Source organism: Leuciscus leuciscus, assembly GCF_965113295.1.
Source record: "Leuciscus leuciscus genome assembly, chromosome: 19".
NCBI lineage: Eukaryota > Metazoa > Chordata > Actinopteri > Cypriniformes > Leuciscidae > Leuciscus > Leuciscus leuciscus.
In genome coordinates this window covers 29,771,773-29,788,413 of record NC_138743.1, presented here as the reverse complement: position 1 = coordinate 29,788,413, position 16,641 = coordinate 29,771,773, and the positions used below count along the sequence as shown (strand labels likewise).

Below are 16,641 nucleotides of genomic sequence, written 5' to 3'. Positions count from 1 at the left end.
TCCAGCCGATCTGCCAGAGACACAGGGAGGTCCTGTCCTATCACATTGATGTTTGCTCATAAGGGTGGCCTTAGTGACAGCTGTTAGGGGAGTGGAAGGAACAGAGGACTCCCAGTATCGGCTTGAGACAAATAGTGTGTCAGGAAAATCAGGAAAATGCGCAGTGGGGTGGCTCGCAGCTTGGAAGGCTCTCCGCATGGACATTTATATGTACAAGTTCCTGGAATAACAAAATCGCTCCTTTTTTGTATATTGCTCCCAGTCCGTGCCAAAAAATAAATTCCTCTTTCGTCAAACAAGAAGTAAAGAATTCACTGCATATGTTTCCATGAAACAAACAAATCTGAAGCCAACACGAAGGACGTTTTAGCAAAGCAAGCACTTAATCTCTTCACAGCCTTGCAGATATGTGATTTATCAAGTCAGGGCGAAGAAATGCAAAGCTGTCACTATGCTATTTGTAAATTTGGAGCTCAAATCCCATAAATTTGCCAAAGTCTAATAAGTTTAGGCAACAAGATGATGTGTTTGTCTGCCTTTGAAGCCACAGATTTTCCCCTTCAGTGAGTGAAAACCAGGCGGTTTGGACTGTGACACTCTGGTTCTGATTCAGACTTTGAGAAGGCTGATGATTTGTGGACCTCAAACACTGTTGTGATCTTGAGCAGTGTTACTGATTCAAATTGACTCTGTACATTTGATATGATTAGGCATGTAAGGGGCGCAGTATATTTTGGTGGCCTTATTGTCAGGATCAAGTTGTAATCGCTAGCCTGTTCAAACACTGGGGCAGTTTACCACAGTAATACTACACTGGTGTAGATTGTTTGTGAAGTAAATTACTTAACTGAGATAGACTGAGGTTTGCTGTGTGTTGCCAGAGACTGATCGTTTCACATCTGTGTTTGTGTCGAAGGAGATGATGCATGCAGTTTGTGGTCTCTGAGGCTCCAATACTGAGTATGTGTTACCCAAATTTGGATGTGTATCTGTGTGCTTAACCCCCTACACAAAGCAAGTCTTTCTCTCTTGTGCTGGATGAGTAGTTTTACTGTTTTGAAATTCAACTGGAATTTTGAGCGGATTAAGTTAAATGAGATAAATGTGTGTAATATGTGTATATCAAAAACAGCTAAATAGTTTGTCGTCCCAATAACTGTCTCACTAAGTAAATCTCCAGAAAGCTGTTAGCAATCATTGATTAATAGAGTATGGAAATGATGTAGCCAATTGGTCCTTATCAGTAGTGAATGAAAGCATAGGCCTAGTGTTTTTGACTTTTATTGCATGAGCATTCTTCAAAATATCTTCTTTTGTGTTCTGCTGAATTTAACTTTTTTGGGGTGAACTGTACTTTTAATACTAAGTATAAGCAATAGGTGAATGTGAGAATCCATAGTTTTATAGTTATAGGGTTATATTAATAGTTTGGTGGCTTTTATACCGTTTGTTGTATCAGAGAAGTGTGTTTTAGGAGGTTTGTGTTTGGGGCATCAACAGTGAATAATAATGCATCAATCATGAGATCTCAAATACCAGTCTTAATTGCAATTTCGCTGCAAGAAAATTACAGTATAGCAAAAGCAAATGAGGGTAATAGTCACTTCCTCAGCTTTCCTTGTGTAATCAAATTGCTTAAAGGGATAGTTCACCCAAAAATATAAATTCTGTCTTTATTAACTCACTCTCATGTTGTTCCAAACCGGTATGACTTTGGATGAATTATCCCTTTAAGGCAATAAGAGCAATTAGTTTCTCAGTTTAAATGTATCTGGAGCTGTCTGCTGACTTTAACATGTTCAACCATCAGCTGCTGATTGTAGATCTAAAGATTTAGTTCCCTGTAGACTCCTTTGACAACAGATTCTATCATGTTTCGTTTCCCCACTCTGCAAACACGCCACAAGAGTCCTACAGAGTTCGGTGCTCTGACCTCTGAAATTGTCTGTCTACAGCTTGATTAGTACATCACATGTTTTCTCTTATCACTTCTATAATGATGAAAAATATTTGGATGCGTAGAAGGGGGTTCAAGTCTGGGACCACTAGTGAACATTTAGCTATTTTGAACTTTTCTAATTTGCTACATTTTTCTTCTTATCTTATCTTATTTAACGGATCTTCTATCACCCTATAATCCATCGCGCTCTTTAAGATCACTAAATTCAAGGCTTTTGGTCATACCTAGGATATCCAGAACCACCAAAGGAGGGAGAGCATTTTCACATTTGGCTCCAAAACTCTGGAATAGTCTTCCTGATACTGTTCGTTGCTCAGACTCGCTCTCCCAGTTTAAAACTAGATTAAAGTCGCATCTCTTCAGCCAGGCATTCATATAATATTTTTAATCTTACAGTTCAAAATACAATCCGGCCTCTAGCTCATAAATGCCAGAGGAGAACTGGCCCCCGACTGAGCCTGGGTTCTCCCAAGGTTTTTTTTCTCCATTAGGTCACCTGATGGAGTTTTAGGACACCATTAGGTCACTTGATGGAGTTTTTCGGTTCCTTGCCACTGTTGCCTTTGGCTTGCTCAGTTGGGGATATTTTGGGGATATTTAATTACATTTTATCAATCAATAAATTCCACTTGAAACAAACCTTGTTGTATTATTTTAATTTAATACTGTGAAGCTGCTTTGATACAATCTGTATTGTGAAAAGCGCTATACAAATATACTTGACTTGACTTCTCAAATTATATTATCAGCAGCATAATTTGACTGAAAAGTTGAATTGAAAAATGAACATGAATTTTCAAATGTCTTTCAAAAGTTTGTCCCACATTTTCTGTAATGACAGCAGCGCACGAACTCCACAAGTTTGTGTAAAGTCAAACAAATAGATATATTTTCCAAAATCAAGAACTTGTAGCTTTGCTTACGTGTCATGTAATGTCCCCTCTGGACCTCTCACAATGTATATGGCAATTTTGTTATTGTGCTATGCATCCATTTATTATCTGTAGTCACATAACACGTTTGCAGCAGTGTTTATGAAAATTGCTGATATACTAGCCTGGCCTTTCAGTTTTATGATAGCTACATGAGAATTTGATATATACGATGATGTCTGTAGTTTACACCCTGCTGAAGGCCGTTTCTCTCACTGTAATTCATCTTGAGGTGTTTAAATTGCCTTTAAGAGACTGAGGCCACACTGGGAAAATGATGTCTCAAGTGTTCAGGTATTCTGCTAAATATATAAATTATCTAACCGTTCATACCAAGAGGTCAAGGTTTGTCCAATATCGTTTTATTATTCTAGTGACAAAAAAAAATCTAATTATATCTTAAGTTCAAATAGTGATATTCATACACTTATATGGGCTCCACTTGTTTGTTGTCATTTTAATTAAAAGTATACATTTATTAACAGTCCAAAATGTCATTGAGATCAACAGAGTCTTGAAAACCTTCAGAAGGTCACAGATCTGTCAGATGAATGCTATGGTAGTATTTGACAACTGGATAGACGTTTAGAAGGGCATAAATTCTCCTCTATTTTGCTGTCTTTTTCTGTCCAACAGTGAAGAGATTTGCAACCTCTCTGCAGAGTGATTTGTGGGATGGACAGCCGTCCCTGAACCTCTGATCTGCAGAATGGAACAGAGAGACTGCAGAAGAGGGGAGGAGGAGGAGGAGAGAAAAGGAATCTGACAGATGACTGCATTCTAGGGCAGGAGAACAGATGAAAGCATTAAAAAGATGGGGGTGTTTTCAGATAATGAAGTTTTAGGAAAGACATAAGAACAGAGATGCAAACTCATCACGGGTTAAAAGGTGACAAAGATGCGACCCCAGACAATACAAATATTTTTATACATGTAATATTTAAAACACTTTATTATTTGTTTTTAACTCTGCACTTCTGCAGTAAAATTCTCTTTAAAGGAGATCTACATTTAAAATTTTCATTCATGGAGATAATAACACGGGAAAATGTTTTATATTATATAATATACAAATGGGTTATGTTAAAACATGTCTAAATAGTATAAATTATGCTGCCTGATTAAATTGAAAATACCAACATATATGTCATAATAGCAAAATTATTCCCCTAATATATAATTTCATCATGACGATAAAATTCCCATGCCTATCATGTTTTTGACACTCATTGTGTTTTCACGCCAAATGTGTCTAATGCAATGAGCTTTAGTGTCATTGAAAGCAATGAGTACCTTGCATATCGAAAAATTACGCTAAAGGGGAGCCATGTGTGTTAAAAAGTGATGCAGAGGGATCCTGACCAAGCGTCCATATGTGATGAGTTGGGAGTGAGAATGTGTGGAAGAAAACATTGTTTTTGTTGTATTAATGTACAGCATAAACGTGCTTAAAATAGCAGAGCACAAGGGCAGTCACAAATCACGTTTGTGACAACACACACACACTCACACCTGATGTCACACCTCTGTGCAAACCTCCCACCCACAATTGTGTGGTGCCGTAAAGACAGATTGTGTTTACCTTTAGTTATTTCAGTTAAACAACTGTCACACTTAAGCACAGTGACTCACACACTCTGTCAGTTTTTTGTTGGTTGAACAGTTGTTAAATGCCCTGGGTGAGTTATGATCTTAGCAGCAGGCTCAGATTTTGCAGAAACTGCATAACTGGCCAATCAGAACTGTATGCATTTTAAAAACAGCAAGATTTATTTAGCTTAATTTATCCATAGTCCATGTCATGTCAGTTTTTCCCTTCTGTTCACTGTTATAATTGGCATAAAACCTTCCTATATGGATCAGTATGGTGATCTTGACTTTTTTCCGCTTGAAGATTTCAGCAAGTGTAGTAAGTATCAGGCTACAGTTGTCTAATAGTTTTTGCATGGATCTGATCAAGAAAATCACATGTTGAAAATTGAATAAACAACTCAAACAATAGCTGACGTGATGTGATGTCCTTCATTAAATTACATTTGATCTTGTGATTATGTTCAGTCAGTCCAATTCCTCAATAAATGTATTGTGGAGAATGGATTTTCATAGTTTATTTATTGTTGCCAAATATGGAAACATTGTGACAACAATTTAAAATAACTCTTTTCTGTTTTAATGTGTTTTAAAATGTAATTGTTTCTGTGATGCAAAGCTGAGTTTCCAGCATCATTACTCCAGTCTTCAGTGCCACATGATCCTTCAGAAATCAGTCTAATATGCTGATTTGGTGCTTAAGAAATATTTCTTATTATTATCAATGTTGAAACTGTTGTGCTGCTTAAAATATATATATAAATATATATATATATATATAAAATATTTTTTTTGTAAACCATGATACACTTTTTTTCAGTTCAAAACAGTTCAAAAGAACTACTTTTATTTGAAATAGAAATATTTTGTTACATTATAAATGTCTTTACTGTCACGTTTGATCAATTTAAATGTCCTTGCTGAATAGAGGTATTAATTTCTCTTTGAAAAAAATCTTACTGACCCCAAACGTTTGAACAATGGTGTATTTTTGACACCTTAAAAGTTATGGATCGGTTAATGACAAGTGATGTCAGATCAGATGCAGATGAAGGAAGGAAAGAAACGTAACTTTGATAGGGGAATTTGGGTGGGGTTGCCCCCATCCGGCTGGAATTCTGTGAAGGGGCTTCGGAATGTGGAGAATGACTGTCATGAGATAGGCCTGGGGGTCAGAGGCCAGGACGGGTTTAAAGGACACCTGCTGGACCACTGTCAAAGCTGGTTGAGGCTTGAGTCTTCTCACTTATGTTTATTTCTGCCTCTAACAGAAATTAACTTTCTTAATGTAATTGCATTGCTCACATATTTTCCTCAGCCCCACAAGAGAGTCTTTTGTGATTCCTATCACTGTTGTTCTATTATTAAACTAGCCTGAAGCCTTTAACTCAATAAAATTGGGCTGCTCGGAGTGAAATGTCTTTTTTGATAGGATGCTGCTTAATGTCTGTGATTCTTGTTTTCTCCAAACCTTAATGGACTTTAAAAGCCAAGCAGACAGTAGAAAGGGAAGGGAAAGGTGATAAACTATATCTTTAGCATATAGGCCTACTAAAAATCCTCAGTTAACCTTTCAGAAGCTTATTTAAATCGGTAGAGTTACTAGAGTATAAAGGTGCTATTTAGATTACAGTCCTGTCCAGCAATGCTGACAGAATCCTAAATGGGATCGACAGGCCACATTTTAGAATCGGGGCATTCTGTCCTGGCTGAAATATTTACTGTACCTGTAGGATTTGTGAATGCTTGGTTATGTGGATACACCGTCTAAATTCCTGAGCCGGTCAGATCGTCTGTGTTTAAATGTTTCTAAATGTGTTTTCTAGGACATCAATGCTATTTTGAATTGGAATGTAGTCAACATGAAAGCTTGCGCTGAAATTAAAACCATGAATGTCAAATCCCCTCAAATCTTGGTATTCAACTGAGTTCTTCTCTTGCACCTGTTTTAACACTTTACTTTACACACAAGAGAAGTGCCAAACCTTTAGGATGGTGCGCAGCTCTTTTACTGGATCTCCAAAAGTGGTGGCTCCTATTAGAAGGTTTCTATTACAAATAAATGCTGTTGTTTTGAACTTCTGTTCATCAAAGAATCCTGACAAAAACATGTATCACAGTTTCCACAAAAATATTAAGCAGCACAACTGTTTTCAACATTGATAATAATAAGAAATGTTTCTTGACCAGCAAATCAGCATATTGGAATGATTTCTGAAGGATCATGTGACACTGAAGACTGGAGTAATGATGCTGAAAATTCAGCTTTGCCAACACATGAATAAATTACATTTTAAAATATAACAAAATACAAAATATACGTTTTTTTATTATTATTATTGTAATAATATTTCACAAAATTACTGTTTTAACTGTATTTTTGATCAAATAAATTAAGCCTTGGTAAGCATAGGAGTCTTCTTTCAAAAACATTTTAAAAAATCGTTCCCGACCCCAAACTCTTAAACTTTAGTGTATACTATAATGTGAAAATGTTTTAAATAAAACAAAAAACACACTTGATTATTTCTGTATGGTGAAAATTCAAAACCAAAAGGCTAAAACTACAAATGAGTAAAGTCTGGTGCAAAGAGAGAGCAAGAAGCATGTGAGAAATTTTTACAATATATCACCATTTTGACTAGCTACACACTAAATTGTATCGCCAGTGCCCTGCTGAAAAGATTATAGTAAAATTATGACCCTTCATCTCTCTGTTTCTTTCTTTCTAGCCTCTTCAGAAGAATGGACAGATCTCTATTTCCAGTCTTAATGGGAAGACAGATGATCAGACAGAGTATAATGGTCACACGGAGGAGAACCCACCGGCTGAGGGTAAATGCTCTTACTATATGCGCTTGTACATTGTGTGTATATATCACTCTTATATCTTTATTACCGTGTCTGTGTGCGTGGAATGACAATGACTGACACTAATAGTAGTCTGCCTCCCAGCATCAGGGGTCTGTGTGTGTGTGTGAGGCTTAAGATGGGATCTTTATCTTTTTATCTGTGTGCCCTCGTACCCCAGCTGATCCTTCCCATAATCCCCAGCTATCATAGGGATGAGAACACCTACATAGAGGCTACATTGAGTGGACACCAACATAGACCTACCAATGGACTGTGAGAAAACCCTAGAGCAATAATGCATACCGTGTTTATTTATATTGCTTTTTTGCATTATTTTCTTGCTTTTCAACTCAGAGAGACCACCGAGATGCTGCCCCCCAATAATATTTAGTAAGCCATGACCTAGCTGACCCCTTAAAGAGACCGGTGCATGTTTTTAATAAGCTAGCCTCATTGCATGTGTCGAAGTCTTTTATTTTTGTGGTCAAATAACACACTTTTTTTGTGATCAAATGGAGGAATTTCATCACAAACAAACTGAAAAAAGGAATCCAAATTGTAGAATAACATACTGGTAATTAAACCATGCATTTGTACAGAATTTAGGTGAGAAAACTGGCAAGATAGGAATAGAAATGTACATTTCGATGTGTATAAACAAAGAATTGTGAATATAAAATGAGTAGTCCACCATTTTTCTGTAGCTTAAACACTAGAACATGGCAATTACAACACTAAGGTCATGGGTTTGATTCCCAAGAAATGCATGAACTGATCAACTTAAATGCAATATAAGTTTCTTTGGATGGGAAGGATCACAATTTTTCATGAGAATCTATTAGAGGAGTGCCCGATTCGTGAATGAATCATTCAGAGAATATAAAATATAAAATGATTATTTGATCACAAATTGGACATAGTTATTTTTTTCATGAATGTTATTTCTTGTTGTCTGAACATGTCTTAAAAGTATATCAAAGCAAGAACGAAAGAAAAATTGACTGGGAAACAGATCTTACTTAAGGAAATGACAGGAAGCAAGACCAAAGAAGACCAAATAGACTGTCTTCTGTGCCACATCTGACAGTGGAGACACATTCACATGCAAATAAAAACCTGTTCCTTGTCTTTGTGGCTGTAGATGCAGTAAGACATTACCGGTGTGTAGAAAAGTCTCAATCATGACAATACCAGGGACAAGCCATTGAAACACTCCCAAAATTTCTGATGTCAATACTGGCTTTATTTAATCTGCATGATGAATGCCAGCCAAGAGTATTTAAGCCATAATTTTCTTGCGTGCTCAGTGCAGCCATTCATTTTCTCCAATATCCCCAGAGTACCAGAAAAACCCCTGGAACGTGTTATAGAAATGTACTGTGTGTAAAATTAATGTGTTGATATATCTGTCCGTTCTCCATTGTTAAGAAACCTCCCAAGAAATGATGCTGTCAGTTTTGAGTGTAACTTAACAATAGAAACCATGTACGCAGAGTCACAAAAAGTCAAATGAGAGAGAAGTATGATTATTTTGGTGTCCACTCTGCCAGAAATATCTTGTGCAATGTCTCCTCTGCCAAAATCAACAAAGAAAGTAGTGCTCTCGATATAAAAAAAACATACATTTTTACCATTTCCTTTAATCAGCATCTTTTCAATTTTGAATACCCCTAGCTTTTCAAATGGTCACGGACACACAGCCATACATGCACGCTCACTCACACACACCTGATTGAACTGATGCACTTGCGTCAGCATAAAATTACAAACACAGATATTTGTATGACCTGCATGAACAGACATGCATCAGATACATTTATACAAAAGTTTGCAAAAGAATTGAGTTCTCCCACCCACCCACTTACACACACACACACACACACACAAGCTGGCTGCCAGGCGTTTAGGAGGCGGCGGCGTGAGTGAGTCCAGAGAGTGAGCTCAACCATTATCTCATACACAGTCCTCCTCCCCCACCAAGCCGTGTGTGTGTGTGCTTTTACTCTGATAGGATATGAGTCTGTGCTCCATATCAAACATGTTTTAACAGGCTGTATGTGATTATCTATTTATCTCAGGAATTCCTGCTGGCATAAGTGTGTCGCTTTATTGTATATTTTCTTTTTGCTATCAGTTTAGTATGTGTGTTTTTGAATGTTTGACCTATTTCTGTGGAATTGTGTCCACAGAGAGCTCCACCTCTGAGATGGTTGATAATTGCTTCAGCTTTTTTATTGGTGTTCGGAATCTGAATCCAAATCTGAGTGATTTGATGTTGACTGTGTGTGTGTGTGTGTGTGTGTGTGTGTGTGTGTGTGTGTGTGTGTGTGTGTGTGTGTGTGTGTGTGTGTGTGTGTGTGTGTGTGTGTGCATCACTTCGTAGAATCATTTTACCAGAGCTGCAGTATGATTTGTGGTCAGATTCCTGGAAAATTGTGAACATATTTTTATTTTGGTTGACTACTTGTTTTCTAGTTCAAAATGACAAAAAAATATTCAGGTCAGGGTCTTTTGAAACTACATACAAACTGCACTGATTTCTTATGTTGAGGTCTAATAGTAACTTGACGGATTTTCTTGACTGAGTAAGCATTAGTTACTATGAGTATGTTTCAGTTATACTCAGACACACAGATGAGGAAAGTTGAGATGACATGAGAATGGAATGTGAGAAGTGTGGAGCGATGAAGGCCTTGGCAGAAAGAGAAAACCACAGGGAGAGTGTGAATATATATTTGATTAAGTGTAATTTAATTCATTTAATTTGCGCCAATAAAATTGTATAAGAGATGTAAAGACGGCATTAATCAAAAGAAATAAAAGTAAAAGCAGAAAGAGAGTGTAGTTTCATTTTTGTTTGGCTGTTAAACATTCGTCCTGACTATTGGCATAAGGATATTGAAAGTGAGATTTGATCTGGATAGAGAGGGAATACACAGTTCAAACAATCAAATGTTGGCTTGATATTTTACATTACTACATGTTGACATAAAATCTCACTAACTTATTACCTTTAGGTCATTCATGAGAAATTTGATTGTCTCAAATTATGTCATTGAGCCAAGTCATGTTGGGAACTAGTTGTATGGTTTGCCAACCATACTTTTTTTTTTTTTTTTTTAAGATATAAGATACTAAACCTTTTATTCAGCAAGGACACATACAATGGATTAAAAGCCACTAAAGACATTTTATAATATTACACAAAAAATATTTTTCAAATTAATGATGTTCTTTCAAACTTTATATTTATCAAAGAATCTTGAAGATATATATATATATATATATATATATATATCAGGAAAGATATCACTGTTTCCCCAAAAATATTAAGCAGCACAACTGTATTCAACATTGATGATAATAAGAAATGTTTCTTGAACACCAAATCAGCATATTATAATGATTTCTGAAGGATCATGTGACACTGAAGACTGGACTAATGATGCTGAAAATTCAGCTTTGCCATCACATGAATAAATTACATAATATAAAATATATTAAAAAAGAAAACAGTGATTTTTAAATGGTAATAATATTTCACAATATTACTGTTTGTACTGTATTTTCTATCAAATAAATGCGGCCTTGGTGAACATAAGAGTTGGTGACACTTGGTGAACTTTCAAAAGACATTTAAAAAAAATGTTGACCACAAATGGTAGTGTGTTTATATATATATATATATATATATATATATATATATATATATATATATATATGTTTGGATTGCAGTATTAATGACGTAGCTACATAGAGCATAAGTAAACCAAATGGACCAAACAGTGGGATGAATTATGATGTCACTGGTACAAACTGTACCTTGCACTGTGACAGCTCATTGGAGTAGTTAGGTACTCTGTAAGAGTCATTGTCAAAATGTCCTTTCTGAAAATGAAAAATTAGCTGAGGGAAAGAAAATGACCTAATTGTCAAGGAAACTAGTGAGGGAAGAGGAAGCAATGACGCAAAAGAATGAGCGTTCTTCCTGTGCTGCATTCCTCAGCTTCCTCTATCCATAGAAAGCAAAGGAAACGGCAAGAATAACAGGGAAAGCTTGATATAGAGATATAGAGAGGAAGGTACGAAATGAAGAGATTGTGTTTTAAAGATAATGTATTGAGCAAAATCAATTGAAAGTATAAAGCAGGAGAATGCTGGAAACTTAGAGACAGTCTTCTGATACTGACCAGATCTTCACACAGCTCTCATTTCCTTTTCCTCCCATTATTTCGGCATCATCTTCCTGGCTCGAGGAATTCGTGCATAGTTGAGGGCGTGTGTATCTGGAAGTATGTGTGTACGTGTGTGAGCTGGGGTCTACAGTGACGTCGTAGCATCCCCTGCAAGACCCCAGGCCAGTGGGACGCACACCTCCCAATGGTCCCAGCCAAAACAGACTGCCGACTGCTCACGTTTCTGTGTTTGATCGCATTTCCCTGGTGGAAAAGATAACATGGATGTCATTCTGGGTATTGGATCCACCATGCCAGACCATGATGCTGATTGGCTGGTGGTATTTTATCATATCTTACTACATCAGGCAAGATTAGGTCATTAATATTAATTGTGTCTTCATGGTCAAGTCCACAAATATGACTCAGCTTTTGAGTGATACATACAGGAAGATGTAGATGACAAGCTTCCTCTTTCGAGGAATGTCCATTACAGTAAATGGGAGTGACTCACGCTGTCTTTAGTGTGTGAGAGTCTGTTCTTATTGAATTCCATTCCTATGGAGTCACTGGGGACAAAAAGTCTTTCCCATGTGTCAAATCCCTCTGATCTGAGCCCCATGTCTCTGTCTGCTACTATAGATCACAATGAAGTCTGAGGGTGGCTATTCATCAGCTATTCAAGAAGAATTTGCCCTACTTGTCCCCTTTAGCTTTGCACCGAAAAAAACACTTATGTGTACACCCTCTAGTGCTATAGTCCGGTTCAGTTTAGAAACTTAAACATCACAATAACATTTCAATCAAATCATTGTAATACAATTTGTGTTTGGTCAAGTGAATAAATACAGAAGAAGCTTTTGGTTTTTGGCTGAGATAAAATACCAATCTTAACCAGATGAGTTTCTGCATAGTCTTTAGGTTCCAGACCAAACTGGATTAGAGTTGTTATCACCCCTTAAGAAGAAGATTCCAGCTGGAATTCGCACATTCCATGGGAACAATGGCAAGGTGTGAGATGTCTGATTAGACCCTTGTATGCCGAAGAATCTCACTGGCATTCTTCAGCCATCCTCCTTCAACAAAGTTGAATGAAATAAGCTGCCTCAGTTTACGCTTTGAATGGACCATTTGCACTGTAAAGTGGCAGCCTCATTACATAAGCACTAAACTACCTAGTCTGGGACACAAATGTAAATCGAAAGTCACTTTACCTGCTAACCTTTCACTTATAAATAATTCACATTGTTAATAGTAATAAGGGAGACCTTTTTATTAAACAGTAAAATAGTTTTTAAAAAGTCCTAAAATATTTCAAAGCAACTGACATCTGTCAGAAAAGGTTACCATATTTTAACATATGTTCAGGGACCATCCCTCAATAATCTTGAAAATAATTGTTTACAGTTTTTTCACTCACAATGTGGCAAAAAGTTGCATACTTATAGCAGAGCCCTTGGACTGAGAGTGTTGTGGAGAAGGTGTAAATATGTGAGCTCGGTTGAGTGAAAAGGAGAAGAAGCAGAAAGATAAAGATATAGGAGAAGATATTGTGGAGTTCCTTGTTTCACCCTTGTCCATTTTATATGGAGCCTGCTGTTTAGGAGACGGGAAGGGGAGATGGAGCTCTGTAAAACATCATGTACAGAAATGCCTTTGATAACATGAGTAATCCTCCCTCCCTACACACACACATACACACATTTTAACTACGGTTTGACAATTTCTGTCGTTTTGAACAGGGAAAGAAAAAGTTGGAAAAAGGAATGTTTGTGTGAGTGGGTGGAGGGAGTGTGTGAAGAGGAGTGGAGGGGGAAGGAAGAGGGAAACTCATTCAGTAGAGAGGGGCTGAGAACAGCTGAAAAGTTGAGGAGGAGGAGTGGGGGGTGAATGGGAGGGGGAGTGGGGGGGCATGGGTGGGGTGGTCCCACATAGGACATGTGTCAGTGTCTGTTGAAATGTGTTTTACCCTCCCGCTCTCCTCATTCTCACCCAGAAACTCAGAAGAGGAGACGCCTGACCTCAACATAAGCTCACAGGACAGAGAAAGAGAGGGAAACAAGAGTGTAGCTTTAAAGCCAATCAGCTGATCATAGTCTGAGAGGAAGCAGGAGATTTACAAGAGGGGAGTTCAGAAACGCATCACTGTCATCGAGTTAAACTGATTTTTTTCCTGAAAAGTAATTGCAAAAGTTTTTGAAATGCTTGGGACAATAACTCTAACAGGTAAGATGCATCTAAAATCTATGACTTGTTATAGTTGGGGCGTATTATGGTTAATATTTTAGGACAGGGGAGCGATAATAAATTAGATCGGCACTGTAGGAGTTTCTAGATTTTATTTTCAGGTTTATTTTTATTAATAATGGATCATCTTATGAATTTATTCAGTAATCAGTCAATTCAGTAAAATGGTGGACAAATTCTAATACATGATCTGTAGCCTATGGTCTCATTGTGTAGAGGCTAATGGTATTAAATAGCCTACTTGAATATTTGTTATTCATCAAAAAAATATTGACTTTTTCATTCAAGTAATTTATTGCTTTCTCTGACATATCTCAAGTTTTTTTTTGTGTGTGTATGTCTAATTATTTTTGCATTTCATTGATTCTTGCTCTTTGATAGAATCTAGAACTTATGGAATATCAGGGATTTGTTTTTAAATAAAAACAATTTCTGTATATTGACAGTGTGAAGCATTAACCATTAAGTGTGGGAGACCAACCTAAACCTTATAATGTTTCATTTAATTCGTTTTAAGTTTGTGAAAAAAGTACAGCTAGGTGGGTTTATACATGTAATGTATAGAATTCTTGGAAATGTTCAGAGCTGATGGGCTATAGTGGTCTAAGATGTCCTTCTTTTTAAGGAATTTTAATGAGTTTTTAAGCCCCTTAGATCTTAGTCAGGGTTCTCTATAGAGTTGGTGTGGGTGTATGGAATTGATTACCTGCTGCACATGACTTCAGAGAGTGTTTTGATTAGCTGGGGATGTTTATTAGGACTTTTTTGTGGATGTTCTTATCTTTGTTTATATCAGTTTAATCTATTTTGTCCTAAATTGACCATTTAATTTGACTTAAATTGGCTTAAAGGGATAGTTCACCCAAAAATAAAAAATAAAATTCATCACATACTAACCCTCAAGTTGTTACAAACCTGTATTAGTTTCTTTCTTCTGTTGAACACAAAATAATATATTTTAAAGAATGTTGGTAATCAGGAAAAAAGATATGGAAGTGAATGGGCCCCATCAACTGTCTGGTTACCAACATTCTTTCAAATCTATTATTTTCTGTTCAAAAAAAGAAAGAAACTTACACAGGTTTGGAATAACATGAGGGTGAGTAAATTATGACATAATTTTTTTATTTTTGGGTGAACTATCCCTTTAAATTTCATATATGCTCTAAACACATCTATGTCAAAGGGAGTCACAGAGTTACTAAAGTGTAGTTATTTAGTGCAGGAGGTGGGGTAGTTGGCCTGGTGGGGGTCCGACAGTCAGTCTACTGCAACCTCCCTAAACACACAGACTCCACTAATGAACAGCCTATATTTGCATGTAACAGCAAGGGGTAGTGGGTTGTTGACCATTACCTCAGGCCCATCTCAACAAACATCCACCCCTCCCCCATATTTCTAGAAAGCCCTATCACACCACTGTGATTTCAGATGGCATCTTCCCCCACCCATTCCAAAATGCTCACCCACAGTTTCACACTTTAGCAGCCACAACAGACACGCTTTTTTGAATTCCTTGGCTCGAGTTTCCCCAGTATGAGCCACCATTAAGACAAAGGCAAATGTAGGGCAACTGGTTGCTTCACCAAGTCTTTGACCCATTTTGTCTTTAATGTACTCATGTAAAAATATACATGCACATATACAATGTGTCTTTTTACATGAGAATGTGCGTCCTTCATATTCTTAAACTTAACTTCTTAGTGTTAAGTGCCTTACTTTTTGTGTTATAAATCAGTCTTCCATATCACCAAGGCTGAGAAATTTCTGTCTGTCATTCTATATGGCTTCCCATAATGCCCGTTTCCCATTTTACAATAAGGATTTTAATCATGGTAGTTTAAGTTCCAGGATGGACAATAGTTTGGGCCCCCCACCCCTTTTAGTCAAAGAAGGAAAAAACAGAGGCCTATTGTGAGACAAAGAGCACAACACAATACAGTCTTCCTAAGCTGAAGTTTAGATTTTGGTTTGGTCTGTGGGGGGTTTGCTGTATTGTCTTTGCATCCCAATACCATATTGAATTGTGGGATTAGGTTGGTGCTTCATTAAATTTAAATCATATATTGAAAACATGGAGCTCCATTTTGTTTTAAACCTACATAAAATTGATGGATGAATTTAATAGTGATTTTTCATGGAGTGACCACAACACGATAAAGAGCATCAGTATTTTATTTTAATGACCGTCTACTGATCTGAAAATCTGAAAGGATGGTAGGCAATATATAAGTCAGTCCAGTTGTTTCATTGTATGAGTTTCAAGGTTAGGGTAATCAATCCAAGACTTTACCAGTCACATAAAAATAAAATTGTTCTAAACAATGTATAAATCATTTTGACCTCTGGCTTAAGTTGATTTGGTAGATAAATGGGTTTGCTGCCCCTTTAAATCAGCCTGTGTCATATAAGTGCGTAGGAAGGCAAGTAATGTGATATCCATGCATTAAAAATGCTTGGAATTTGTTTTTAAAGTCACTGGGTGGGTTTCAGACCCCAGAGCAAGAGCAAGCAGAGCCAGATGTGAATGGTCCCTTGCTAGGTTGGATGTCAAAGGGAAACTGAGCCTCCAGGAGGCCCACACTACATGCAAACTCGACTCCCTCTTCCTAGCCCCACACCCTCAAAACCGACACACTCCTGTCAAAACACAGATAGTCAAGGGAGGAATTTAAGACATTATAAGTTTGTGTGTGTTTGTGTTCTTTTGTTTATCCCACCTGTTGCAATTTTAGTAAAAATTCTCGGATGCTTAAGAACTGGACACATATACAGGCTTAAGGTAGATTAATAAAGTAATATTACAAACCACCCCCTTCATTATGTGTTTGCTGTGTTTTATTAAATAAGGTAAATTTCATAGTCTACAAGTTTGGCAACATAG

The 16,641-nt window shown here is 36.9% G+C and overlaps 1 protein-coding gene across 2 annotated transcripts in view; it reads left to right on the top strand.

Annotated features, from left to right (window-relative positions):
• Positions 1–16,641, top strand: part of akap12b (A kinase (PRKA) anchor protein 12b) — a 38,408-nt gene that overhangs the window by 12,697 nt on the left and 9,070 nt on the right. The window contains exon 2 of one of the 2 annotated variants that reach the window (XM_082147386.1): positions 7,215–7,317. In XM_082147386.1, coding sequence (XP_082003512.1) covers positions 7,215–7,317 — 103 coding nt within the window. Of the gene's footprint in view, positions 1–7,214; positions 7,318–13,470; positions 13,737–16,641 lie in introns of those variants that run through there. The other variant, XM_082147387.1, reaches the window with a different exon arrangement.